Source organism: Anomaloglossus baeobatrachus, chromosome 11 (assembly GCF_048569485.1).
Source record: "Anomaloglossus baeobatrachus isolate aAnoBae1 chromosome 11, aAnoBae1.hap1, whole genome shotgun sequence".
In the NCBI taxonomy this organism is placed as follows: Eukaryota; Metazoa; Chordata; class Amphibia; order Anura; family Aromobatidae; genus Anomaloglossus; species Anomaloglossus baeobatrachus.
The window spans coordinates 8,037,793-8,065,265 of NC_134363.1; the positions used below are offsets into that span (position 1 = coordinate 8,037,793).

The 27,473-nt window shown below is 47.0% G+C and overlaps 1 protein-coding gene across 1 annotated transcript; it reads right to left on the minus strand.

The window, feature by feature from the left end:
• Nucleotides 1-261: 261 nt before the first annotated feature.
• LOC142256120 (basic phospholipase A2 homolog LmutTX-like) lies at nucleotides 262-21,304 on the minus strand. Its single transcript, XM_075327659.1, has 4 exons — nucleotides 21,184-21,304; nucleotides 19,592-19,736; nucleotides 4,791-4,891; nucleotides 262-471 (listed from the first exon to the last, which is right to left on the minus strand). Exons 1-4 carry the CDS (start codon nucleotides 21,257-21,259, stop codon nucleotides 278-280), a joined length of 516 nt encoding a protein of 171 aa, XP_075183774.1. The 5' UTR covers nucleotides 21,260-21,304; the 3' UTR covers nucleotides 262-277.
• Between the last annotated feature and the right edge of the window lie 6,169 nt (nucleotides 21,305-27,473).

The window sequence follows — 27,473 nt, forward strand, 5'->3', positions numbered from 1 at the left end:
GTAACTCAGGATCAGTAATGTAATGTACACAGTGACTGCACCAGCAGAATAGTGAGTGCAGCTCTGGAGTATAATACAGGAGGTAACTCAGGATCAGTAATGTATGTACACAGTGACTGCACCAGCAGAATAGTGAGTGCAGCTCTGGAGTTTAATAAGCGGAACAGATGCGTTGAATATCAGCCCATGTAGGAGATCTCATGGCGGGATTTGTGGCTGTTTCTTGGTTTCGAATAACGAGTAATTGACTACAATGCAAACTTCTTAAGAGAATGATTCATAGATTTTTATTTTTTTTAGGGAACAGTAATTTCACAATCTGTGATGTCGCAATGCAGGGTGCAAGTTTCATATAACACTTGTTTTTTTTCTGTTTTTTTTGTGAATTCTCTAGGTTCATCAGACACATCACGGTTTTGCGGTCGCACTCGCAGGTTTCTCGGGCACATCCGCTCTGGTACACGCTATAGTCTGTGGGTAGAACAGAAATATATCATTTATCATCCATGACGGATTCTTCACTGAGATAAGAAACAAATCAGCCGTAGGAATGAAAGAAGATCATTTAAAAATACAAGACGACACATAAAGCGCGAGGGAACGTGAAACGGCCGGCGTCCGGTTTATACCCTTTACCTCCACTGGATATAGAGGGAGCCTCCACTGCTGTTATCTCTTTGACAGATCTGTTATATATTTTATTTAAAGGGATCGTCAACTACTTTTACATTGATGGCCTTTCTTTAGGGGTACTTTGCACGCTGCGACATCGGTAACAATGTGTTACCGATGCTGCAGCGATAGTCCCTGCCCCCGTCGCACATGTGATATGCGGTGATAGCTGCCGTAGTGAACATTATCGCTACGGCAGCTTCACACGCACTTACCTGCCCTGCAACGTCGCTCTGGCCGGCGAACCGCCTCCTTCCTAAGGGGGCGGGTCATGCGGTGTCATAGCGACGTCACATGGCAGGCGGCCAATAGAAGTGGAGGGGCGGAGATGAGCGGGACGTAAACATCCCGCCCACCTCCTTCCTTCCGCATAGCCGGCAGGAAGCAGGTAGGAGATGTTCCTCGCTCCTGCGGCTTCACAGGAACGAGGAACAACATCGTAACATCGGTCATCCCGAAATTATGGAAATGACCGACGCTGCACAGATCGCCGATTTACGACGCTTTTGCGATCGTTTATCGTCCCATCTAGGCTTTACACGTTGCGACATCGTTACTGGCGCCGGATGTGCGTCACTTTCGATTTGACCCGACGATATCGCAATAGCGATGTCGCAATGTGCAAAGTACCCCTTAGTTTCGGTCATCAATGTCTGATCGATGGAGGTGCGACACCCGGTCCTCCCAATGATCAGCTGTTTTCGGTTTCTTCGGCGACTGAAATTTCTCAGTTGCAGAGATATACAGCTTAGTTATCAGCTGGGTAGTGCCGGCCCTCGAAAACACCGAGAACAGCTGATCATCATGCTGTCATGTGGTGTTCTGGTCCAGACTTATTAGGTGTCACGGCGGCGCCATGCTCTGTTCACACTGCAGAGCCTGACTGGCAGCCTTTGTTCAACCAGAGCTGGTCGTTGGCTGTTTAATGTGCTCTGTTCCTCAGTCCTGCAGGGTTTGATGCCTACTGACCTGGGGAACTCTGCTAGGAGCTCAGATTGCCAATCAAAGTCATCTACTTCCTACATAAGATTCTGAATATTTCTACTCAGCGCCGACTATAGCTTCAGCGTAGCTCCAGAGATTCCAGTCTTAGTGGTGATCCTGTTTATGGTGATCTGTGTTGCTATTTTGAGTTATGTGGAAGTTCCCCTGTTGTGCGTTTACTTCCTTCTCTTCTCTTCATTCCCGCGTACACATATTGTCTCTCCTTTGTCTTTCAGTGCAGTGTGTACGAGTTTTCGTTCTCCTTTGTCCGTGTTGTTTCTGTGGGGTTTTTGTTACTGTGTTTCTGGCCCACCCCAAGGGTGAGGGAGAAGGAGAGTAAGACCAGGGCTTGGACAGGAGTCAGGGTCACACTGAGGGCTCAGACCCGGCACCATCGAGTCTACCTCTGAGATAAGGGACAGTGTAGGGTCTTGATTCTGAGGGTCAGCCTAGGAGCCTCTGTTCTGTCATTAGATACCCCCCGTGACATATGGATGCTGGGTATTGCACCCCTACCGATCAGACATTGATGACCAATATTAAGAACTAGATGTAGTACCCGGCGTTGCCCGGGATAGTAACTGTCTCTCTCCCGGTCTCTGTCTGTGTGTCGCTGTCTGTCTAACTCGCTGTCTGTCTTTTTCCTTATCTCTCTATCTGTATTTGCATCAGTCTGTCTCAATCTCTGTATCTGTCTGTCTCTCTCTGTCTGTTTGCCCGTCTGTCTGTTTGCCCGTCTGTCTCTTTGCCCGTCTGTCTCTTTGCCCGTCTGTCTCTTTGCCCGTCTGTCTCTTTGCCCGTCTGTCTATTTGCCCGTCTGTCTATTTGCCCGTCTGTCTTTTTGCCCCGCTGTCTGTTTCTAGGTCTGTCTCTTTCCCGGTCTGTCTCTTTCCTGGGCTGTCTCTTTGCCGGTCTGTCTCTTTTCCCGCTCTGTCTCTTTTCCCGCTCTGTCTCTTTTCCCGCTCTCTCTTTTCCCGCTCTGTCTCTTTTCCCGCTCTCTCTTTTCCCGCTCTGTCTCTTTTCCCGTCTCTGTTTGTGTCTCTGTCTCTCTATCCGTCTCTCCACCGACATCTTATTTCCTCACAAATAAGCTTCTAAAGGGTGCTTTACGCGCTGTGACATCGTTAGTGATCTCGTTAGTCATCTCGTTAGCGATGTGACACGCCAGATCGCAGATGCGATCTGCGGAGATCGCACATAGGTCGTTTATAGCGCCGGTCACATGTGCGATCTCGGCAGATCGCATCTGCGATCTGGCATGCCACATCGCTAACGAGATCGTTAGCGATGTCGCAGTGTGTAAAGCACCCTTTATACTTAAGCGGCCTTTACACGCTACAACATCGCTAATGCGAACTCGTTGGGGTCACGGAATTGGTGACGCACATCCGCCGCATTAGCGATGCCGCTGCGTGTGACACCTATGAGCGATTTTGCATCGTCGCAAAAACGTGCAAAATCGCTCATCAGTGACATGGGGGTCCATTCTCGAATATCGTTGGAGTTGCAGGTACGAAATAGTTCATCGCTCCTGCGGCAGCACACATCGCTCCGTGTGACACCGCAGGAACGAGGAGCCTCTCCTTACCTGCCGCCGGCCGCTATGAGGAAGGAAGGAGGTGGGCGGCATGTTACGTCCCGCTAATCTCCGCCCCTCCGCTTCTATTGGGCGGCCGCTTAGTGACGTCGCTGTGACACTGCACGGACTGCCCCCTTAGAAAGGAGGCGGTTCGCCGGTCACAGCGACGTCGCTAGGCAGGTAAGTAGTGTGACGGGTCCGGGCGATGTTGTGCGACACGGGCAGCGATTTGCCCGTGTCGCACAACCGATGGGGGCGGGAATGAACTGTAGCGATATCGGTACCGATATCGTTCCTATAGCAACCACTGACAGTTGCTATTAATAGCCTGCAGCTCCCAGCTCCATTCAGTTTAATGGCTGCAGGATTTTTGCAGAGTAACTGGAAAGCACGGGGTTAAATTTTCCCACCCAAACATAGTCTACGACGTTCCCTGAGTCACATGGAGTGTCTGTGCAAAATTTCGTGATTGTAAATGCGACGGTGCGGATTCCTTTAGCGGACATACACACACACACACATATATACATACATGCATACACACACTCACACATACACTGAGCTTTATATATTAGATAGGATGTCAAGGTAAAAGAAGTGAACAATCCCTTTAACAGTGAATCGTACAGGGCGCTGATTTCCAACTTATAGAAGAAGAACTAAAGAAGATGTATAAAATAACATGGCCGCGATAAGGCGATTTGTTGAGTAAATACATTTTCGTGGTTGACGATTCTAAATTCAATATTTCTATACATTTCTAATAAACTTTTGACCAATTACTAAAACAGATGGCACCATGAATGTGGCAGAACACTGACATGTTGTATCCGTTTTATCACCAGAATTTACAGCCGCTCGCTTTACCGGCATAGCTGTTGAAGCCTCGGTTCTGAGAAGGTTCTGTGATACAAACTGTGGTTATTATAAGGAACCCATTTTCACGCGGAATTTACCATTGCTCCTAGAAGACTTTCTTTTGCTGGTGCGAATCCAAATCGATTTCTCCAATTTATTTGTCTTTTTTGCAGTCCGGGCTGGAAGCGGGCCCGGCACTTATCTCCCTGTAGGGTCAGGCTTCTGCCTTTGATGTTTTATTCCAGAGGCAGCAGTTAAGGAATTTTCCGTTTGCGTATCACCTTTAAGTTCTGTGGTGTTAACAGAATTGTTACTTGGTGTGTCCTTTCCTGCCCTAGGAACAGCTTTTGAACATCCCAGGGTTCTGTGTCCCCAAAGAAGCAACCTAGAGAACTTGATTTTTGGTACTCACCATAAAATCTGTTTCTCGTAGTCTTCATTAGGGCACTAAACTGAGGAGGCTGGATCCGACAGGGAAGGTATAGGTAATTTTTAGTTCTATGTAACATCTGTGTTGGCCTCCAGGTGGCAGTAGACCATCACAGGGTTTCTGTGTCCCCCAATGAAGACTATCAGAAACAGATATCACGGTGAGTACCAAAAATCTATTTTTTATAGCAATCACAGAGAAGAGTTTGTTACAATTGTATCTCGCAGACACCTCGTATCCTGACCCCGAGGAGGACCGCAGACTTACCGCAAGTGATGGTCCCATTAATGTAAGTGTAAGAATAATTCCTGGGTCCCTGGTCACAGAAGCGTTTATTACGATTGCAGCAGCTATGTATACTGCAGCACCTGAAGGTGGAAGAGAGGAGTGTAAGGGGCGAAACCACAAAGGTTTCAATTCCACACGGGCCCTGAAGCCTTAACAGCAAAAAAAACCCAACCCTGTTTGTTCATTGGAAAAGACCGATACTATTAACCCCTTCATGACTGGATGATTTTTCTTTTTTCTGATTTTTTTTTTACCTTTATCCAGGTTTTTATATTAATTTGATTTTTCATCTCTATGCCGTTGTGAAAAGACAAATTTGTTTTTATCACCATCTTTTTGTGTAAACTTTTACATTTTGGACATTGACCCGTATGTCTTATTTTTACCAGAATTCAGCACAAAAATAATGTTTCTGATTGTTATTTATATTTTTTTAAGTTTAGGGCACTGAAAAAACAGCACTTCCAGCAGTGGCGCAACTAGAGTTTGATGGGTCCTGGAGCAAAATTTGGATCGGGGCCCCCCCTTCACGTACACCGACACTTAGGGTACAGGATAATGACACTGACACTCGGGGTACGGGATAATGACACTGACACTGGGGGTACAGGATAATGACACTGACACTGGGGACACAGGATAATGACACTGACACTGGGGACACATGATAATGACACTGACACTGGGGGTACAGGATAATGACACTGACACTGGGGACACAGGATAATGACACTGACACTGGGGGTACAGGATAATGACCCTGACACTGGGGACACAGGATAATGACACTGACACTGGGGACACAGGATAATGACACTGACACTGGGGACACATGATAATGACACTGACACTGGGGGTACAGGATAATGACACTGACACTGGGGACACAGGATAATGACACTGACACTGGGGGTACAGGATAATGACCCTGACACTGGGGACACAGGATAATGACACTGACACTGGGGACACAGGATAATGACACTGACACTGGGGGCACAGGATAATGACACTGACACTGGGGGCACAGGATCATGACACTGACACTGGGGGTACAGGATAATGACACTGACACTGGGGGCACAGGATAATGACACTGACACTGGGGGTACAGGATAATGACACTGACACTGGGGGTACAGGATAATGACACTGACACTCGGGGTACGGGATAATGACACTGACACTCGGGGTACGGGATATTGACGCTGACACTCGGGGTACAGAATAATGACGCTGACACTCGGGGTATGGGATAATGACACTGACACTCGGGGTACAGGATAATGACACTGACACTCGGGGTACGGGATATTGACGCTGACACTCGGGGTACAGGATAATGACGCTGACACTCGGGGTACGGGATAATGACACTGACACTCGGGGTACGGGATAATGACACTGACACTCGGGGTACGGGATAATGACACTGACACTCGGGGTACGGGATAATAACACTGACACTCGGGGTACGGGATAATGACGCTAACACTCGGGGTACGGGATAATGACGCTGACACTCGGGGTACGGGATAATGACACTGACACTCGGGGTACGGGATAATGACACTGACACTCGGGGTACGGGATAATGACACTGACATTCGGGGTATGGGATAATGACACTGACACTCGGGGTACGGGATAATGACACTGACACTATGGGTACAGGATAATGACACTGACACTGGGGGTACAGGTTAATGATGCTGACACTGGAGGTACAGGATAATGACTCTGACACTGGGGGTACAGGATAATGATGCTGACACTGGGGGTACAGGATAATGACTCTGACACTGGGGGTACAGGATAATGACGCTGACACTGGGGGTACAGGTTAATGATGCTGACACTGGAGGTACAGGATAATGACTCTGACACTGGGGGTACAGGATAATGACACTGGGGGTACAGGATAATGACTCTGACACTGGGGGTACAGGATAATGACACTCGGGGTACAGGATAATGACACTGGGGGTACAGGATAATGACACTGACACTGGGGGTACAGGATAATAACACTGACACTGGGGGTACAGGATAATGACACTGACACTGGGGGTACAGGATAATGACACTGGGGGTACAGGATAATGACACTGGGGGTACAGGATAATGACACTGACACTGGGGGTACAGGATAATGACACTGACACTCGGGGTACGGGATAATGACACTGACACTGGGGGTACAGGATAATGACACTGACACTGGGGGTACAGGATAATGACACTGACACTGGGGGTACGGGATAATGATGCTGACACTGGGGGTACAGGATAATGACACTGACACTGGGGGTACGGGATAATGATGCTGACACTGGGGGTACAGGATAATGACACTGTCACTGGGGGTACAGGATAATGACACTGACACTCGAGGTACGGAATAATGACACTGACACTCGGGGTACAGGATAATGACACTGACACTGGGGGTACAGGATAATGACACTGACACTGGGGGTACAGGATAATGACACTGACACTCGGGGTACAGGATAATGACACTGACACTGGGGGTACAGGATAATGACACTGACACTGGGGGCACAGGATAATGACACTGACACTGGGGGTACGGGATAATGATGCTGACACTGGAGGTACAGGATAATGACTCTGACACTCGGGGTACGGGATAATGACACTGACACTGGGGGTACGGGATAATGACACTGACACTGGGGGCACAGGATAATGACACTGACACTGGGGGTACGGGATAATGACACTGACACTGGGGGTACAGGATAATGACACTGACACTGGGTGTACAGGATAATGACACTGGAGGTACAGGATAATGACACTGACACTCGGGGTACGGGATAATGACACTGACACTAGGGGTACGGGATAATGACGTTGACACTCGGGGTACGGGATAATGACACTGACACTCGGGGTACGGGATAATGACACTGACACTCGGGGTACGGGATAATGACGCTGACACTCGGGGTACGGGATAATGACGCTGACACTGGGGGTACAGGATAATGACGCTGACACTGGGGATACATGATAATGACACTGACACTCGGGGTACGGGATAATGACGCTGACACTGGGCTTACGGGATAATGACGCTGACACTCGGGGTACGGGATAATGACACTAACACTCGGGGTACGGGATAATGACACTGACATTCGGGGCACGGGATAATGACACTGACACTCGGGGTACGGGATAATGACACTGACACTGGGGGTACAGGATAATGACACTGACACTCAGGGTACGGGATAATGACACTGACACTGGGGGTACGGGATAATGACACTGACACTGGGGGTACGGGATAATGACACTGACACTCGGGGTACGGGATAATGACACTGACACTCGGGGTACGGGATAATGATGCTGACACTCGGGGTACGGGATAATGACACTGACACTCGGGGTACGGGATAATGATACTGACACTCCTGGTACGGGAAAATGACGCTGACACTCGGGGTACAGGATAATGACACTGACACTGGGGGTACATGATAATGACACTGACACTCGGGGTACGGGATAATGACACTGACACTCGGGGTACGGGATAATGACACTGACACTGGGGGTACAGGATAATGACACTGACACTGGGGGTACAGGATAATGACACTGACACTCCTGGTACGGGAAAATGACGCTGACACTCGGGGTACAGGATAATGATGCTGACACTTGGCTTTTACCCACAGCACCCAGGTTTCCCATGATCTGAAATCCCTCTATCAGCACCCAGCTTTCCCATGCTCTGCTATACATCTTTCCCTCAGCACCCAGCTTTCCCATGCTCTGCTATACATCTTCTCTCAGCACCCAGCTTTCTCATATAAGAGCATGGGAAAGCTGGGTGCTGAGAGAAGATGTATAGCAGAGCATGGGAAAGCTGGGTGCTGAGGGAAAGATGTATAGCAGAGCATGGGAAAGCTGGGTGCTGAGGGAAGATGAATAGCAAAGCATGGGAAAGCTGGGTGCTGAGAGAAGATGTATAGCAGAGCATGGGAAAGCTGGGGGCTGAGGGAAGATGTATAGCAGAGCATGGGAAAGCTGGGGGCTGAGGGAAGGATGTATAGCAGAGCATGGGAAAGCTGGGTGCTGAGGGAAGATGTATAGCAGAGCATGGGAAAGCTGGGTGCTGAGAGAAGATGTATAGCAGAGCATGGGACAGCTGGGTGCTGAGAGAAGATGTATAGCAGAGCATGGGAAAGCTGGGTGCTGGGAGAAGATGTATAGCAGAGCATGGGAAAGCTGAATGCTGAGGGAAGATGTATAGCAGAGCATGGGAAAGCTGGGTGCTGAGAGAAGATGTATAGCAGAGCATGGGAAAGCTGGGTGCTGAGGGAAGATGTATAGCAGAGCATGGGAAAGCTGAGTGCTGAGAGAAGATGTATAGCAGAGCATGGGAAAGCTGAGTGCTGAGGGAAGATGTATAGCAGAACATGGGAAAGCTGAGTGCTGAGAGAAGATGTATAGCAGAGCATGGGAAAGCTGGGGGCTGAGGGAAGATGTATAGCAGAGCATGGGAAAGCTGGGGGCTGAGGGAAGATGTATAGCAGAGCATGGGAAAGCTGGGTGCTGAGAGAAGATGTATAGCAGAGCATGGGACAGCTGGGTGCTGAGAGAAGATGTATAGCAGAGCATGGGAAAGCTGGGTGCTGAGAGAAGATGTATAGCAGAGAATGGGAAAGCTGGGTGCTGAGAGAAGATGTATAGCAGAGCATGGGAAAGCTGGGTGCTAAGAGAAGATGTATAGCAGAGCATGGGAAAGCTGGGTGCTGAGGGAAAGATGTATAGCAGAGCATGGGAAAGCTGGGTGCTGAGGGAAGATGAATAGCAAAGCATGGGAAAGCTGGGTGCTGAGAGAAGATGTATAGCAGAGCATGGGAAAGCTGGGGGCTGAGGGAAGATGTATAGCAGAGCATGGGAAAGCTGGGGGCTGAGGGAAGGATGTATAGCAGAGCATGGGAAAGCTGGGTGCTGAGGGAAAATGTATAGCAGAGCATGGGAAAGCTGGGTGCTGAGAGAAGATGTATAGCAGAGCATGGGACAGCTGGGTGCTGAGAGAAGATGTATAGCAGAGCATGGGAAAGCTGGGTGCTGAGAGAAGATGTATAGCAGAGCATGGGAAAGCTGAATGCTGAGGGAAGATGTATAGCAGAGCATGGGAAAGCTGGGTGCTGAGAGAAGATGTATAGCAGAGCATGGGAAAGCTGGGTGCTGAGGGAAGATGTATAGCAGAGCATGGGAAAGCTGAGTGCTGAGAGAAGATGTATAGCAGAGCATGGGAAAGCTGAGTGCTGAGGGAAGATGTATAGCAGAACATGGGAAAGCTGAGTGCTGAGAGAAGATGTATAGCAGAGCATGGGAAAGCTGGGGGCTGAGGGAAGATGTATAGCAGAGCATGGGAAAGCTGGGTGCTGAGGGAAGATGTATAGCAGAGCATGGGAAAGCTGGGTGCTGAGAGAAGATGTATAGCAGAGCATGGGACAGCTGGGTGCTGAGAGAAGATGTATAGCAGAGCATGGGAAAGCTGGGTGCTGAGAGAAGATGTATAGCAGAGAATGGGAAAGCTGGGTGCTGAGGGAAGATGTATAGCAGAGCATGGGAAAGCTGGGTGCTGAGAGAAGATGTATAGCAGAGCATGGGACAGCTGGGTGCTGAGAGAAGATGTATAGCAGAGCATGGGAAAGCTGGGTGCTGAGAGAAGATGTATAGCAGAGAATGGGAAAGCTGGGTGCTGAGAGAAGATGTATAGCAGAGCATGGGAAAGCTGGGCGCTGAGGGAAGATGTATAGCAGAGCATGGGAAAGCTGGGTGCTGAGAGAAGATGTATAGCAGAGCATGGTAAAGCTGGGTGCTGAGAGAAGATGTATAGCAGAGCATGGGAAAGCTGGGTGCTGAGAGAAGATGTATAGCAGAGCATGGGAAAGCTGAGTGATGAGAGAAGATGTATAGCAGAGCATGGGAAAGCTGGGTGCTGAGAGAAGATGTATATCAGAGCATGGGAAAGCTGGGTGCTGAGAGAAGATGTATATCAGAGCATGGGAAAGCTGAGTGCTGAGAGAAGATGTATAGCAGAGCATGGGAAAGCTGGGTGCTGAGGAAAGATGTACAGCAGAGCATGGGAAAGCTGGGTGCTGAGGGAAAGATGTATAGCAGAGCATGGGAAAGCTGAGTGCTGAGAGAAGATGTATAGCAGAGCATGGGAAAGCTGGGCGCTGAGGGAAGATGTATAGCAAAGCATGGGAAAGCTGGGTGCTGAGAGAAGATGTATAGCAGAGCATGGTAAAGCTGGGTGCTGAGAGAAGATGTATAGCAGAGCATGGGAAAGCTGGGTGCTGAGAGAAGATGTATAGCAGAGCATGGGAAAGCTGAGTGATGAGAGAAGATGTATAGCAGAGCATGGGAAAGCTGGGTGCTGAGAGAAGATGTATATCAGAGCATGGGAAAGCTGGGTGCTGAGAGAAGATGTATATCAGAGCATGGGAAAGCTGAGTGCTGAGAGAAGATGTATAGCAGAGCATGGGAAAGCTGGGTGCTGAGGAAAGATGTACAGCAGAGCATGGGAAAGCTGGGTGCTGAGGGAAAGATGTATAGCAGAGCATGGGAAAGCTGAGTGCTGAGAGAAGATGTATAGCAGAGCATGGGAAAGCTGGGTGCTGAGAGAAGATGTATAGCAGAGCATGGGAAAGCTGGGTGCTGAGAGAAGATGTATAGCAGAGCATGGGAAAGCTGGGTGCTGAGGGAAGATGTACAGCAGAGCATGGGAAAGCTGGGTGCTGAGGGAAAGATGTATAGCAGAGCATGGGAAAGCTGGGTGCTGAGCGAAGATGTACAGCAGAGCATGGGAAAGCTGGGTGCTGAGGGAAAGATGTATAGCAGAGCATGGGAAAGCTGGGTGCTGAGAGAAGATGTATTGCAGAGCATGGGAAAGCTGGGTGCTGAGAGACGATGTACAGCAGAGCATGGGAAAGCTGGATGCTGAGAGAAGATGTATAGCAGAGCATGGGAAAGCTGGGTGCTGAGAGAAGATGTATAGCAGAGCATGGGAAAGCTGGGTGCTGAGAGAAGATGTATAGCAGAGCATGGGAAAGCTGGGGGCTGAGAGAAGATGTACAGCAGAGCATGGGAAAGCTGAGTGCTGAGAGAAGATGTATAGCAGAGCATGGGAAAGCTGGGTGCTGAGAGAAGATGTATAGCAGAGCATGGTAAAGCTGGGTGCTGAGAGAAGATGTATAGCAGAGCATGGGAAAGCTGGGTGCTGAGAGAAGATGTATAGCAGAGCATGGGAAAGCTGAGTGATGAGAGAAGATGTATAGCAGAGCATGGGAAAGCTGGGTGCTGAGAGAAGATGTATATCAGAGCATGGGAAAGCTGGGTGCTGAGAGAAGATGTATATCAGAGCATGGGAAAGCTGAGTGCTGAGAGAAGATGTATAGCAGAGCATGGGAAAGCTGGGTGCTGAGGAAAGATGTACAGCAGAGCATGGGAAAGCTGGGTGCTGAGGGAAAGATGTATAGCAGAGCATGGGAAAGCTGAGTGCTGAGAGAAGATGTATAGCAGAGCATGGGAAAGCTGGGTGCTGAGAGAAGATGTATAGCAGAGCATGGGAAAGCTGGGTGCTGAGAGAAGATGTATAGCAGAGCATGGGAAAGCTGGGTGCTGAGGGAAGATGTACAGCAGAGCATGGGAAAGCTGGGTGCTGAGGGAAAGATGTATAGCAGAGCATGGGAAAGCTGGGTGCTGAGCGAAGATGTACAGCAGAGCATGGGAAAGCTGGGTGCTGAGGGAAAGATGTATAGCAGAGCATGGGAAAGCTGGGTGCTGAGAGAAGATGTATTGCAGAGCATGGGAAAGCTGGGTGCTGAGAGAAGATGTACAGCAGAGCATGGGAAAGCTGGATGCTGAGAGAAGATGTATAGCAGAGCATGGGAAAGCTCGGTGCTGAGAGAAGATGTATAGCAGAGCATGGGAAAGCTGGGGGCTGAGAGAAGATGTACAGCAGAGCATGGGAAAGCTGAGTGCTGAGAGAAGATGTATAGCAGAGCATGGGAAAGCTGGGTGCTGAGGGAAGGATGTATAGCAGAGCATGGGAAAGCTGAGTGCTGAGAGAAGATGTATAGCAGAGCATGGGAAAGCTGGGTGCTGAGAGAAGATGTATAGCAGAGCATGGGAAAGCTGGGTGCTGAGGGAAAGATGTATAGCAGATCATGGGAAAGCTGGGTGCTGAGAGATGTATAGCAGAGCATGGGAAAGTTGGGTGCTGAGGGAAAGATGTATAGCAGAGCATGGGAAAGCTGGGTGCTGAGAGAAGATGTATTGCAGAGCATGGGAAAGCTTGGTGCTGAGAGAAGATGTACAGCAGAGCATGGGAAAGCTGGGTGCTGAGAGAAGATGTATAGCAGAGCATGGGAAAGCTGGGTGCTGAGGGAAGATGTATAGCAGAGCATGGGAAAGCTGGGTGCTGAGAGAAGATGTATAGCAGAGCATGGGAAAGCTGGGGGCTGAGAGAAGATGTATAGCAGAGCATGGGAAAGCTGGGGGCTGAGGGGTGTAGCCTTGTTCCCTCAGCACAAAACATTCCCACCCCATACTTGTATCTTTGTCCCCCTCATATATAGTTCTCCAAATACTATAATGACCCCTACATAGCCTTCCATATAGTATAAAGGGTCCCACATAACCCTTCATATATTAGCATGCACCTCCATAGTCCTCCATATATTATACTGCACCATATATTCCTCCATATATTATAATGCATCCCCCATAGTCCTCCATGTATAAAGTAGCCCTCAAATTATTATAATGGATTTACCATAATTCTCCATGTATTATAATTCACCCCATTGTTCTCCATAGATTATAGTCCTCCGTGTTTTATAACGCACCCCCATAGTCCATGTATAAGGTAGCCCCCATAGTCCTCCATATATTATAATGCAGCCCCATACATTTTCATTTTGTATTATGCAGCCCCATACTCCTCCATGTATAATGCATACCTACAGTTCATGTATAAGAACATGAAGATCCAGAAATTATAGGCAACAACTCAATAATGCATTTGAAACACAGAACACAAGAGTCTTTAAATTCACCAAGGTATGAAAACACCCCATAGACATCGTAGTACAAATGTATAAAACATTTTATTAATAATAGTGCACAGGGTATTACAAAATTACAGAGCAACAATCAGAGTAACCGGAATGGGTAGTGAAGGAAGAGGGGAGAACCCCACGTGACCCAGGATAGATGTCAAGTATTGAAAAACAGGACCTGCTAAACAGATATATATGTATAGTAGCCTCTTGTCTATAGAAAGGCCCAATGTGTCGCTAGTTTGTGGCCCAAAGCATAGACATATGGCCTTCTAACGGGCCATACATCAGGTATAGCTAAAGGCCTATGTAGAAGAGACTGACACCATGGCCAAAAATTCGCTACACAGCTAGGCTATAACTTCATAAACAAATCAGAGGTGCCCAGGCTATATAGCTTAAACAACTATCTATAGGACATGAGGGCTTACCAGTGACAAGCAGAACGTCCGGGAGTCCTGAGGGGCACGTGGGGACCGACGTCCCAACACGTGTTTCGTCAAATACTTCGTCGGGGGACGATAATTAAAAGGTGTGAGGAGTGGAGTTTAAAAAGGGAGCCTAATTGTCACTGACACGCCTCCATTCCCCATGTGCGCTGCAGTGGATGACCGCTACGGAGCGCGCCGCGGCACAGTCTCGGCGGCCGGAAACCGGCGGAACAAGAACTTCCGGTGACGTCACCAACTAGTACATCCGGTTCCCCGCCGCTCCGAGCGTTGCCATGGACGCGATACCAATCAAAGCGGAAACCACTGCAGCGCTGCGTCAGATGGACCAACCCCTAGTGGAAACGCCAATCCGACCTCCACAGTCCCGTCATCAAAGGTATGATGTCTAATGCACCAATGTATATTAGGCGTTTTTACATATCAGGATAAAATATCCCCTAGTGACACCAATACAAGGAATATATTACAAGGCACATACGTATTATGCATTATTTGTATACAAACACCACAAGTGGTGCTAATATGGAAGAAAAATAGAGGGAAGAGGAGGAGAAAAGATAGGCAGACGTCTGCAAAAGAGTATAGATATAGGAACATGGGCATAAATATATACACAGTGGTTTTCAGCATAGAAATAATTACAGACAAATCCATGTCCATGTCTGTCACGATTCCACAGCCTCCCAGTTTTTTGTTGTTCTGTAGACGCACATAAACCTCCATTTCTTCCAGATCAAAAATGATGGCAAACCCTTGGGGGCAGTGGAGGAAGGTGGGAAAGGGGAATTGGGGGGGGGGGGGGTTTGGAGAGAAGGAGAACGGGGAGGGGGGTGGGGGAAAGAGGAAGGGAGGGGCCAGATGGTCGAAATTCATGACAAAAACAGGTCCCTTAAAGTTAAACAAAACTATACATATATATCTGTTTAGCAGGTCCTGTTTTTCAATACTTGACATCTATCCTGGGTCACGTGGGGTTCTCCCCTCTTCCTTCCTACATTATCTGTACTCAGAGAGATATCACTGTGTTATCTGTGGTGTTACATAGGACTGCAGGAGACAACTACTACATTATCTGTACTCAGAGATATCACTGTGTTATCTGTGGTGTTACATAGGACTGCAGGAGACATCTACTACATTATCTGTACTCAGAGATATCACTGTGTTATCTGTGGTGTTACATAGGACTGCAGGTGACATCTACTACATTATCTGTACTCAGAGATATCACTGTGTTATCTGTGGTGTTACATAGGACTGCAGGAGACATCTACTACATTATCTGTACTCAGAGATATCACTGTGTTATCTGTGGTGTTACATAGGACTGCAGGTGACATCTACTACATTATCTGTACTCAGAGATATCACTGTGTTATCTGTGGTGTTACATAGGACTGCAGGTGACATCTACTACATTATCTGTACTCAGAGATATCACTGTGTTATCTGTGGTGTTACATAGGACTGCAGGTGACATCTACTACATTATCTGTACTCAGAGATATCACTGTGTTATCTGTGGTGTTACATAGGACTGCAGGAGACAACTACTACATTATCTGTACTCAGAGATATCACTGTGTTATCTGTGGTGTTACATAGGACTGCAGGTGACATCTACTACATTATCTGTACTCAGAGATATCACTGTGTTATCTGTGGTGTTACATAGGACTGCAGGTGACATCCACTACATTATCTGTACTCAGAGATATCACTGTGTTATCTGTGGTGTTACATAGGACTGCAGGTGACATCTACTACATTATCTGTACTCAGAGATATCCCTGTGTTATCTGTGGTGTTACATAGGACTGCAGGTGACATCTACTACATTATCTGTACTCAGAGAGATATCACTGTGTTATCTGTGGTGTTACATAGGACTGCAGGAGACATCTACTACATTATCTGTACTCAGAGATATCACTGTGTTATCTGTGGTGTTACATAGGACTGCAGGAGACATCTACTACATTATCTGCACTCAGAGATATCACTGTGTTATCTGTGGTGTTACATAGGACTGCAGGTGACATCTACTACATTATCTGTACTCAGAGAGATATCACTGTGTTATCTGTGGTGTTACATAGGACTGCAGGTGACATCTACTACATTATCTGTACTCAGAGATATCACTGTGTTATCTGTGGTGTTACATAGGACTGCAGGTGACATCTACTACATTATCTGTACTCAGAGATATCCCTGTGTTATCTGTGGTGTTACATAGGACTGCAGGTGACATCTACTACATTATCTGTACTCAGAGATATCACTGTGTTATCTGTGGTGTTACATAGGACTGCAGGTGACATCTACTACATTATCTGTACTCAGAGATATCACTGTGTTATCTGTGGTGTTACATAGGACTGCAGGAGACATCTACTACATTATCTGTACTCAGAGATATCCCTGTGTTATCTGTGGTGTTACATAGGACTGCAGGTGACATCTACTACATTATCTGTACTCAGAGATATCACTGTGTTATCTGTGGTGTTACATAGGACTGCAGGAGACATCTACTACATTATCTGCACTCAGAGATATCACTGTGTTATCTGTGGTGTTACATAGGACTGCAGGTGACATCTACTACATTATCTGTACTCAGAGAGATATCACTGTGTTATCTGTGGTGTTACATAGGACTGCAGGTGACATCTACTACATTATCTGTACTCAGAGATATCACTGTGTTATCTGTGGTGTTACATAGGACTGCAGGTGACACCTACTACATTATCTGTACTCAGAGATATCACTGTGTTACCTGTGGTGTTACATAGGACTGCAGGTGACATCTACTACATTATCTGTACTCAGAGAGATATCACTGTGTTATCTGTGGTGTTACATAGGACTGCAGGTGACATCTACTACATTATCTGTACTCAGAGATATCACTGTGTTATCTGTGGTGTTACATAGGACTGCAGGTGACATCTACTACATTATCTGTACTCAGAGATATCACTGTGTTATCTGTGGTGTTACATAGGACTGCAGGTGACATCTACTACATTATCTGTACTCAGAGAGATATCACTGTGTTATCTGTGCTGTTACATGGGACTGCAGGTGACATCTACTACATTATCTGTACTCAGAGATATCACTGTGTTATCTGTGGTGTTACATAGGACTGCAGGTGACATCTACTACATTATCTGTACTCAGAGATATCACTGTGTTATCTGTGGTGTTACATAGGACTGCAGGCGACATCTACTACATTATCTGTACTCAGAGATATCACTGTGTTATCTGTGGTGTTACATAGGACTGCAGGTGACATCTACTACATTATCTGTACTCAGAGAGATATCACTGTGTTATCTGTCGTGTTACATAGGACTGCAGGTGACATCTACTACATTATCTGTACTCAGAGATATCACTGTTATCTGTGGTGTTACATAGGACTGCAGGTGACATCTACTACATTATCTGTACTCAGAGACATCACTGTGTTATCTGTGGTCTTACATAGGACTGCAGGTGACATCTACTACATTATCTGTACTCAGAGATATCACTGTGTTATCTGTGGCGTTACATAGGACTGCAGGTGACATCTACTACATTATCTGTACTCAGAGATATCACTGTGTTATCTGTGGTGTTACATAGGACTGCAGGTGACATCTACTACATTATCTGTACTCAGAGATATCACTGTGTTATCTGTGGTGTTACATAGGACTGCAGGCGACATCTACTACATTATCTGTACTCAGAGATATCACTGTGTTATCTGTGCTGTTACATAGGACTGCAGGTGACATCTACTACATTATCTGTGCTCAGAGATATCACTGTGTTATCTGTGGCGTTACATAGGACTGCAGGTGACATCTACTACATTATCTGTACTCAGAGAGATATCACTGTGTTATCTGTGGTGTTACATAGGACTGCAGGTGACATCTACTACATTATCTGTACTCAGAGATATCACTGTGTTATCTGTGGCGTTACATAGGACTGCAGGTGACATCTACTACATTATCTGTACTCAGAGATATCACTGTGTTGTCTGTGGTGTTACATAGGACTGCAGGTGACATCTACTACATTATCTGTACTCAGATATCCCTGTGTTATCTGTGGTGTTACATAGGACTGCAGGTGACATCTACTACATTATCTGTACTCAGAGATATCACTGTGTTATCTGTGGTGTTACATAGGACTGCAGGTGACATCTACTACATTATCTGTGCTCAGAGATATCACTGTGTTATCTGTGGTGTTACATAGGACTGCAGGTGACATCTACTACATTATCTGTACTCAGAGAGATATCACTGTGTTATCTGTGGTGTTACGTAGGACTGCAGGTGACATCTACTACATTATCTGTACTCAGAGATATCACTGTGTTATCTGTGGTGTTACATAGGACTGCAGGTGACATCTACTACATTATCTGTACTCAGAGATATCACTGTGTTATCTGTGGTGTTACATAGGACTGCAGGTGACATCTACTACATTATCTGTACTCAGAGATATCACTGTGGTATCTGTGGTGTTGCATAGGACTGCAGGTGACATCTACTACATTATCTGTACTCAGAGATATCACTGTGTTATCTGTGGTGTTACATAGGACTGCAGGTGACATCTACTACATTATCTGTGCTCAGAGATATCACTGTGTTATCTGTGGTGTTACATAGGACTGCAGGTGACATCTACTACATTATCTGTACTCAGAGATATCACTGTGTTATCTGTGCTGTTACATAGGACTGCAGGTGACATCTACTACATTATCTGTACTCAGAGATATCACTGTGTTATCTGTGGGGTTACATAGGACTGCAGGTGACATCTACTGCATTATCTGTACTCAGAGAGATATCACTGTATTATCTGTGGTGTTACATAGGACTGCAGGTGACATCTACTACATTATCTGTACTCAGAGATATCACTGTGTTATCTGTGGTGTTACATAGGACTGCAGGTGACATCTACTACATTATCTGTACTCAGAGATATCACTGTGTTATCTGTGGTGTTACATAGGACTGCAGGTGACATCTACTACATTATCTGTACTCAGAGATATCACTGTGTTATCTGTGGGGTTACATAGGACTGCAGGTGACATCTACTACATTATCTGTACTCAGAGATAGTGGTGTTACATAGGACTGCAGGTGTATATACATTCCCTTACCTGTGGAATACCTCCATGATCTGGTCACTGGGGGATGAGACACATAGGCAGCCATAAGGAAGAGAATCTACAATCTTCGTCTTCAATGTTTCTTTCATCATCATCATGAAATCTTTTCTCTGGATTGTGAATATCTCGGCTGACACTAGAAGATAAAGCCATGGTCGCCTTGTGGTTACACCTTGTGGTTACATCTTGTGGTTACACGGAGCGGCGCAGTCAATGACGGATGTTACCGGGAATCTTCCTCCTCTGATCAGGGAATTGTGGACCAGTGATGGGGGAGTTCGGCACCGCTCGATACTTGGCTGGTTATCATGGTGCTCAGGCGTTATGCTCGAGGCCCTGCGCCGAATGTTTGGCGGCTGGTTTTCAGCCACTAATCATGAGCGGATTGTCGCCATACATGATAATGCTGTAGCCTTGTTGGCTCCTGGCATTATGTGATTGACCGGCCGCATCACATCATCGGGTCCAATATAAGACCTTGGAACAGGACACTCAGCCACTGAGGCTCAGGGAGAGTTTAAACATATAGGCAGGGTTAACACGTGCCCCCTTTACTGCTTTTCATACTGTACATCACATAGCACTAAAGGCTAGAGGGAAGCCCCTCACCAAGCAGGACCCCCAGAACCCTGAAACCCCTTAACCCCTAGACAGGGATTTGGAATTACACAGGGCCCTGGAGATCACTACCTGTGGAAAGCTGCAGTCCGATGAGAGTAGTCGTCAGGCAGGGTCAAACCAGGAATAGCGGAACAGGGACAGAATCGGCAGGCAAGGACGTAATCAGAAACAAGCAGAGGTCAAACCAGGAATACCGGAACAGGGACAGAATCGGCAGGCAAGGACGTAATCAGAAACAAGCAGAGGTCAGATCCGGATCGGGCAGCGAGGTACATAAACAGCAGCAGGAGGGTAGTCAGGAAACACGCAGAAGAGGGCAGAACAGGAACCAGAATTTCAGAACTATCTCTGGCAGTGGTCAGCAGACAGGGGGGTAATTAAAAAAGGTGTGGTGTCTTCCCATAGGTTGTAGCTGAATGATGGTAACTTCAGCTGGGAGAGACACGCCACCTACAGTCAGCCAGTGGTACTGCAGATCCCAAGGAAACCCAGCCCAGTGGATGCCGATGGCATTGACTCCTCTCCCATCACCAGCACTATTCATGGCGATCGGCGTAGAAGTCGCTGGAGCGGACTCCGATGGGGACGTAACACCTCCCAAGGGTTGGGGGAAGGTGGTATAAGTTGAGGGCTGTACAGGAGCATGGTCACAAGGTGGCTCAGACATCCTCACCTTCAGAGGTAACTCTGGGATTAGGGATAGCTGGAGGGCCAGTCTAGGAGCCCCGGACCCCTGCTCTCCACGTTCACCATTACAGGCATCTTTCATTGATGGGAATAAGGCTCAAACCTACATCTAACTACAGCAGAAAATCCATGCGTGATGAGTTTTACTATAAATCTACACGTCACTTGCATGGGACAATGTATGTACAGACCCTCTGATGTATCTGTCTCTTGTCCCCCCGCAGATATTCCACCTGTGCCGGGTGTAAATGGCTCCAGAGACTCCCAGGACTTACCGGGACTAAGGAGGAGCAGCAGAGAGGAGAGCATTGTGCCCCGGAGACAGACGGGGAAGATCCAGGAGAAGACCATCTGGAAGACCAGCAGATCCCACCGGGGATTATATCCTCCTGATATTCCCACCACTAGGGGGCGCTGCAGAGCGCTGTCTGCTATTGCTGCCCGGGGGCTTCTTACCTGATGACAGCATCATATGATCAGGAGGTTCTGTGGGAAATATTAACCCTTACTGCACTGCACATGTGATCCTAAAGCTACAGACTTGAGAATATCAGTTTTTATAGTTGTATTTGACTTTCCCATACTCCTGTAAATCCTGATACATCAGCAAAAAGAAAACAAAAAACGATCTCCCGTAGATCTTATCCTCTAATGCACAGGATTGTATCTGCTGCCTGTATCTCTGGTATAAATGACAATATTTATATCATTTCTGATAAATGGTTATTACAGGAGATGCCTCATGTGATACATTGTTCCTGTATAATATTTATATAGTATCTTCTGATAAATGGTTATTACAGGAGATGCCTCATGTGATACATTGTTGCTGTACAATATTTACATAGTATCTTCTGATAAATGATTATTACAGGTGATGCCTCATGTGATACATTGTTGCTGTATAATATTTATATAGTATCTTCTGATAAATGGTTATTACAGGTGATGCCTCATGTGATACATTGTTGCTGTACAATATTTATATAGTATCTTCTGATAAATGGTTATTACAGGAGATGCCTCATGTGATACCTTGTTGCTGTACAATATTTATATAGTATCTTCTGATAAATGGTTATTACAGGAGATGCCTCATGTGATACATTGTTGCTGTACAATATTTATAGAGTATCTTCTGATAAATGGTTATTACAGGTGATGCCTCATGTGATACATTGGTGCTGTACAATATTTATATAGTATCTTCTGATAAATGGTTATTACAGGTGATGCCTCATGTGATACATTGTTGCTGTACAATATTTATATAGTATCTTCTGATAAATGGTTATTACAGGAGATGCCTCATGTGATACATTGTTGCTGTACAATATTTATATAGTATCTTCTGATAAATGGTTATTACAGGTGATGCCTCATGTGATACATTGTTGCTGTACAATATTTATATAGTATCTTCTGATAAATGGTTATTACAGGAGATGCCTCATGTGATACATTGTTGCTGTACAATATTTTGTTTTGTCAGCAATCGTGGATTCATCAATGTATCAAAATGGACAATGTCCAGAAATGTAATTGGGTTGTTTCTTCTTTCTGATCACAGCTGGAATTTTGGTTCCTCGTCTCACCTCTCACCACATTGTCCTCCTGATGACATTGCTGCAATGTGGTGAAAATGGGCAGAACCTTCCGGAGCCGAGCAAAATCTGGAGACCCGGCCCAGTGACCAAGGACCGCAGGATTTCAGTGTTGCAAACTCCAAATCAAACATGTTGCATGTACAGGACGCGTGGCGGGGACTAGCGGAGGAGTCATACATTTATACTTAGAGCCAGCGTCACGCAAATGCTGCTGAATCTTATCCCATGTAGACGATGACTAAGTAGTACTTTACACACTACGACATCGCAGGTGTGATGTTGGTGGGGTCAAATCGAAAGTGACGCACATCCGGCGTCGCTGTCGATATCGTAGTGTGTAAAGCCTTTTACATACGATTAACGAGCACAAAAGTGTCGTTATCGTATGATCGGTGTAGGGTCCAACATTTCCATAGTGCAACTGCTGCGATGGAATGATGTTGTTACTCGTTCCTGCGGCAGCGCACATCGCTGTGTGTGAAGCCGCAGGAGCGAGGAACATCTCCTACCTGCGTCCCGGCCGACTTTGCAGAAGGAAGAAGGTGGGCAGGATGTTTATGTCCCGCTCATCTCCACCCCTCCGCTTCTATTGGCTGCCTGCCGTGTGACGTCGCTATGACGCCGCACGACCCACCCCCTTAGTAAGGAGGCGATTCGCCGGCCAGATCGACGTCGTAGAGCAGGTGAGTGCATGTGAAGCTGCCGTAGCGATAATGTTCGCTACGGCAGCAATCACAAGATATCGCTGCAGCGACAGGGGCAGGTACTATCGCGCTTGGCATCGCAAGCATTGGCTTGCGATGTCGCAACGTGTAAAGTACCCCTTAGGCTAGTTTCACACTTGCGTTGAATGGCCTCCATTGCATTGCGTTGTGTGACGGATGTAACGGATGCGTTGCATATAATGGCACAACGGATGCAACGGATCGTACAAAACAAAGGAAAGCATTTTTTTCTTTTTTTTTATCTTTTCTTTTTTTCTTTACAGTTTTTTACCGGCGGCAGACTATTGTGAACGATCAGCTGATCACCTGGCTGCCGGGCGCTCAGCTGATCGCTCTCAAAAGCCGGCTGCCAGGCGCTCATCTGATTGCTCTCAAAAGCCGGCTGCCAGGCGCTCAGCTGATCGCTCTCAAAAGCCGGCTGCCGGGCGCTCAGCTGATCGCTCTCAAAAGCCCGCTGCCGGGTGCTCAGCTAATCGCTCTCAAAAGCTGGCTGCCGGGCGCTCAGCTGATCGCTCTCAAAAGCCGGCTGCCGGGCGCTCAGCTGATCGCTCTCAAAAGCCGGCTGCCAGGCGCTCATCTGATTGCTCTCAAGAGCCAGCTGCCGGGTGCTCAGCTAATCGCTCTCAAAAGCTGGCTGCCGGGCGCTCAGCTGATCGCTCTCAAAAGCCGGCTGCCGGGCGCTCAGCTGATCGCTCTCAAAAGCCGGCTGCCGGGCGCTCAGCTGATCGCTCTCAAAAGCCGGCTGCCGGGCGCTCAGCTGATCGCTCTCAAAAGCCGGCTGCCAGGCGCTCATCTGATTGCTCTCAAGAGCCGGCTGCCGGGCGCTCAGCTGATCGCTCTCAAAAGCCGGCTGCCGGGCGCTCAGCTGATCGCTCTCAAAAGCCGGCTGCCGGGCACTCTGCTGATTGCTCTCAAAAGCCGGCTGCCAGTCGCTCAGCTGAGTGCTCCCATAAGCTGGCTGCCGGGCGCTCAGCTGATCGCTCTCAAAAGCCCGCTGCCGGGTGCTCAGCTGATCGCTCTAAAAAGCCGGCTGCCGGGCGCTCAGCTGATCAAAAGTCGGCTGCCGGGCGCTCAGCTGAGCACTCTCAAAATTGAAAAAATAAAGGATTCCGCTGCTCAAAAAACGTTACATGGTGCGTTCCTTCCGCCCGGCGGAAGCAACACAGCATCGGCCAGCGGAAACAACGCAGGTACTTCTATCACAATCCGTCATCCTAACAAGTCTATGGGAAACAGAAGAATCCGTTAACGGATTTCACTGTTTTCCAAAAGGGTGGATTGCGACTGAAGGTAATTAACGCAAGTGTGAAAGTACCCTTAGAGAGCAATTGATCCTCCCCAGGTTCCCCAGATGAGTGTCCCTCCTGAAATGTACAGAAATTGGGATGATGACCATAAACACAAATAAAAGAGACATGTGTCGCCCCAGCGTCGGCAGCCTGCCGCTGCTGCTCAGATCCGGATCCGCGGTGGCTCGAGGGGTCGGGGTCGCACGTCCACCCAGAATAAAAGGGGGGTGTTATTTACAGGGGATTGTATGGACAGTTCGTGATGCTGTAGGTATAGAATCAGCCTGATAGTGCCAGTATAGCGCTGTATGTATAGACTCAGCCTGATAGTGCCAGTATAGCACTGTATGTATAGAATCAGCCTGATAGCGTCAGTATAGCACTTTATGTATAGAATCAGCCTGATAGCGCCAGTATAGCGCTGTATGTATAGACTCAGCCTGATAGCGCCAGTATAGCACTGTATGTATAGAATCAGCCTGATAGCGCCAGTATAGCACTGTATGTATAGACTCAGCCTGATAGCGCCAGTATAGCACTGTATGTATAGAATCAGCCTGATAGTGCCAGTATAGCACTGTATGTATAGACTCAGCCTGATAGCGCCAGTATAGCGCTGTATGTATAGACTCAGCCTGATAGTGCCAGTATAGCACTGTATGTATAGAATCAGCCTGATAGTGCCAGTATAGCACTGTATGTAAAGAATCAGCCTGATACTGCCAGTAGAGCACTGTATGTATAGAATCAGCCTGATAGCGCCAGCATAGCACTGTATGTATAGAATCAGCCTGATAGTGCCAGTATAGCGCTGTATGTATAGAATCAGCCTGATAGTGCCAGTATAGCACTGTATGTATAGAATCAGCCTGATAGCGCCAGTATAGCGCTGTATGTATAGACTCAGCCTGATAGCGCCAGTATAGCGCTGTATGTATAGACTCAGCCTGATAGTGCCAGTATAGCACTGTATGTATAGAATCAGCCTGATAGTGCCAGTATAGCACTGTATGTAAAGAATCAGCCTGATAGTGCCAGTATAGCACTGTATGTATAGAATCAGCCTGATAGTGCCAGTATAGCACTGTATGTATAGACTCAGCCTGATAGTGCCAGTATAGCACTGTATGTATAGACTCAGCCTGATAGTGCCAGTATAGCACTGTATGTATAGAATCAGCCTGATAGTGCCAGTAGAGCACTGTATGTATAGAGTCAGCCTGATAGTGCTAGTATAGCACTGTATGTATAGAATCAGCCTGATAGTGTCAGTATAGCACTGTATGTATAGAATCAGCCTGATAGTGCTAGTATAGCACTGTATGTATAGAATCAGCCTGATAGCGCCAGTATAGCACTGTATGTATAGAATCAGCCTGATAGTGCCAGTATAGCACTGTATATATAGAATCAGCCTGATAATGCCAGTATAGCACTGTATGTATAGAATCAGCCTGATAGCGCCAGTATAGCACTGTATGTATAGACTCAGCCTGATAGTGTCAGTATAGCACTGTATATATAGAATCAGCCTGATAGTGTCAGTATAGAACTGGCTTTAGGTTATTTACAAACGTCCTGGTGAGTGATTCCCTTTAACGAAGCACATTGACAGCTGACGGATGTACAGTACTACACCAGACTGGATGATGACCCAACCCCAAAATATCTGAGGGAGTTGAAAAGAGTCATCAGATGTCTGGGTACAGATTTCACAAATCTTCTGGACCTAATACCTGAGAATCCTAGGATGGAAATATCCTATATGCTACTCAAAATTCATAAGCCAGGTAACTCAGGAGGCCAATCATCTCAGGGGTGGGAACGCTCACTGAAATGATCTCTGGGTGGGTAGAAAATGTCCTTAATCCGCTAGTAAAGAAGACAGCCAGCTATGTACAGGACACCACTGACCTTTTAAGAAAGCTATCTACAATAGGTCCCCTACCCGAGAATACCATCTTAGCCACCATGGATGTGGAATCCTTATACTCTAACATTCCACATGAAGATAGACTAACCACCTGCCAAATGTTTCTTGAATCCAATGGGATCCCTTCTGAGTCTATATTAAGACTCACCGGATTCATCCTCACTTGCAACTTTTTCTCTTTTGACGAGGAGCTATACTTACAACGCACAGGAAATGCTATGGGCAGCAAAATGGCACCGAAGTATGCCAACCTTTTCATGGCTAAACTGGAAAATTACTTTTTAGCATCCTGCTCCATCAAACCCTTTGCCTATTTTCGCTACATCGATGACATGTTAGTAATCTGGACCGAGTCTGAACAAGAACTTCTAAAATTCCATGAGAAATTCGATGCATTTTCTCCAACTATAAACTTGACATTGGAACATTCAAAAACAGAAATCAGCTTCCTAAATATATCCATAAAAATTCACATTGGTTCAATGCAGACATCGGTGTATCGGAAACCTATTGATCGTCCCACATATCTGAGTTAGGACAGTTTCCATCCCAAACACATCAAAAAGTCCATTGTCTACAGCCAGGCCTTCAGATATAATCGTATCTGCTCCAGCCCAGCAGACAGGGATGAACACTACCCATCTTAAAAAGACATTTTTAAACCAAGGCTTAACCCCACCTCCATTGATGATCAGTTCATTAGAGCCACAAGGACTCTGAGGAGTCTGCTTCAGAGACGGTGAGGGCACCAGACCTTTGCTCTTACATCGACTTTGCTCCAGAGATGGTGAGGGCACCAGACCTCTGCTCTTATATGGATACAGAATATGAGGAAGCTGCTCCAGAGATGTGAGGGCACCAGGCCTCTGATCTCACATAGATACAGATTCTGAGGAATCTGCACCAGGGATGGTGAGGGCACCAGGCCTCTTATCTCACATGGATACAGAATCTGAGGAATCTGCTCCAGAGATGGTGAGGGCACCAGGCCTCTGCTCTTACATGGACTCT

Coding starts and splice junctions, on each gene's coding strand:
- LOC142256120 (XM_075327659.1), bottom strand. CDS start 21,259: ATGGTCTTCTCCTGGATCTTCCCCGTCTGTCTCCGGGGCACAATGCTC. Junction 19,737..21,183: donor GCTGCTCCTCCTTAGTCCCG/GTAAGTCCTGGG, acceptor TTTATCTTCTAG/TGTCAGCCGAGATATTCACA. Junction 472..4,790: donor TAATGGGACCATCACTTGCG/GTAAGTCTGCGG, acceptor TTCTACCCACAG/ACTATAGCGTGTACCAGAGC.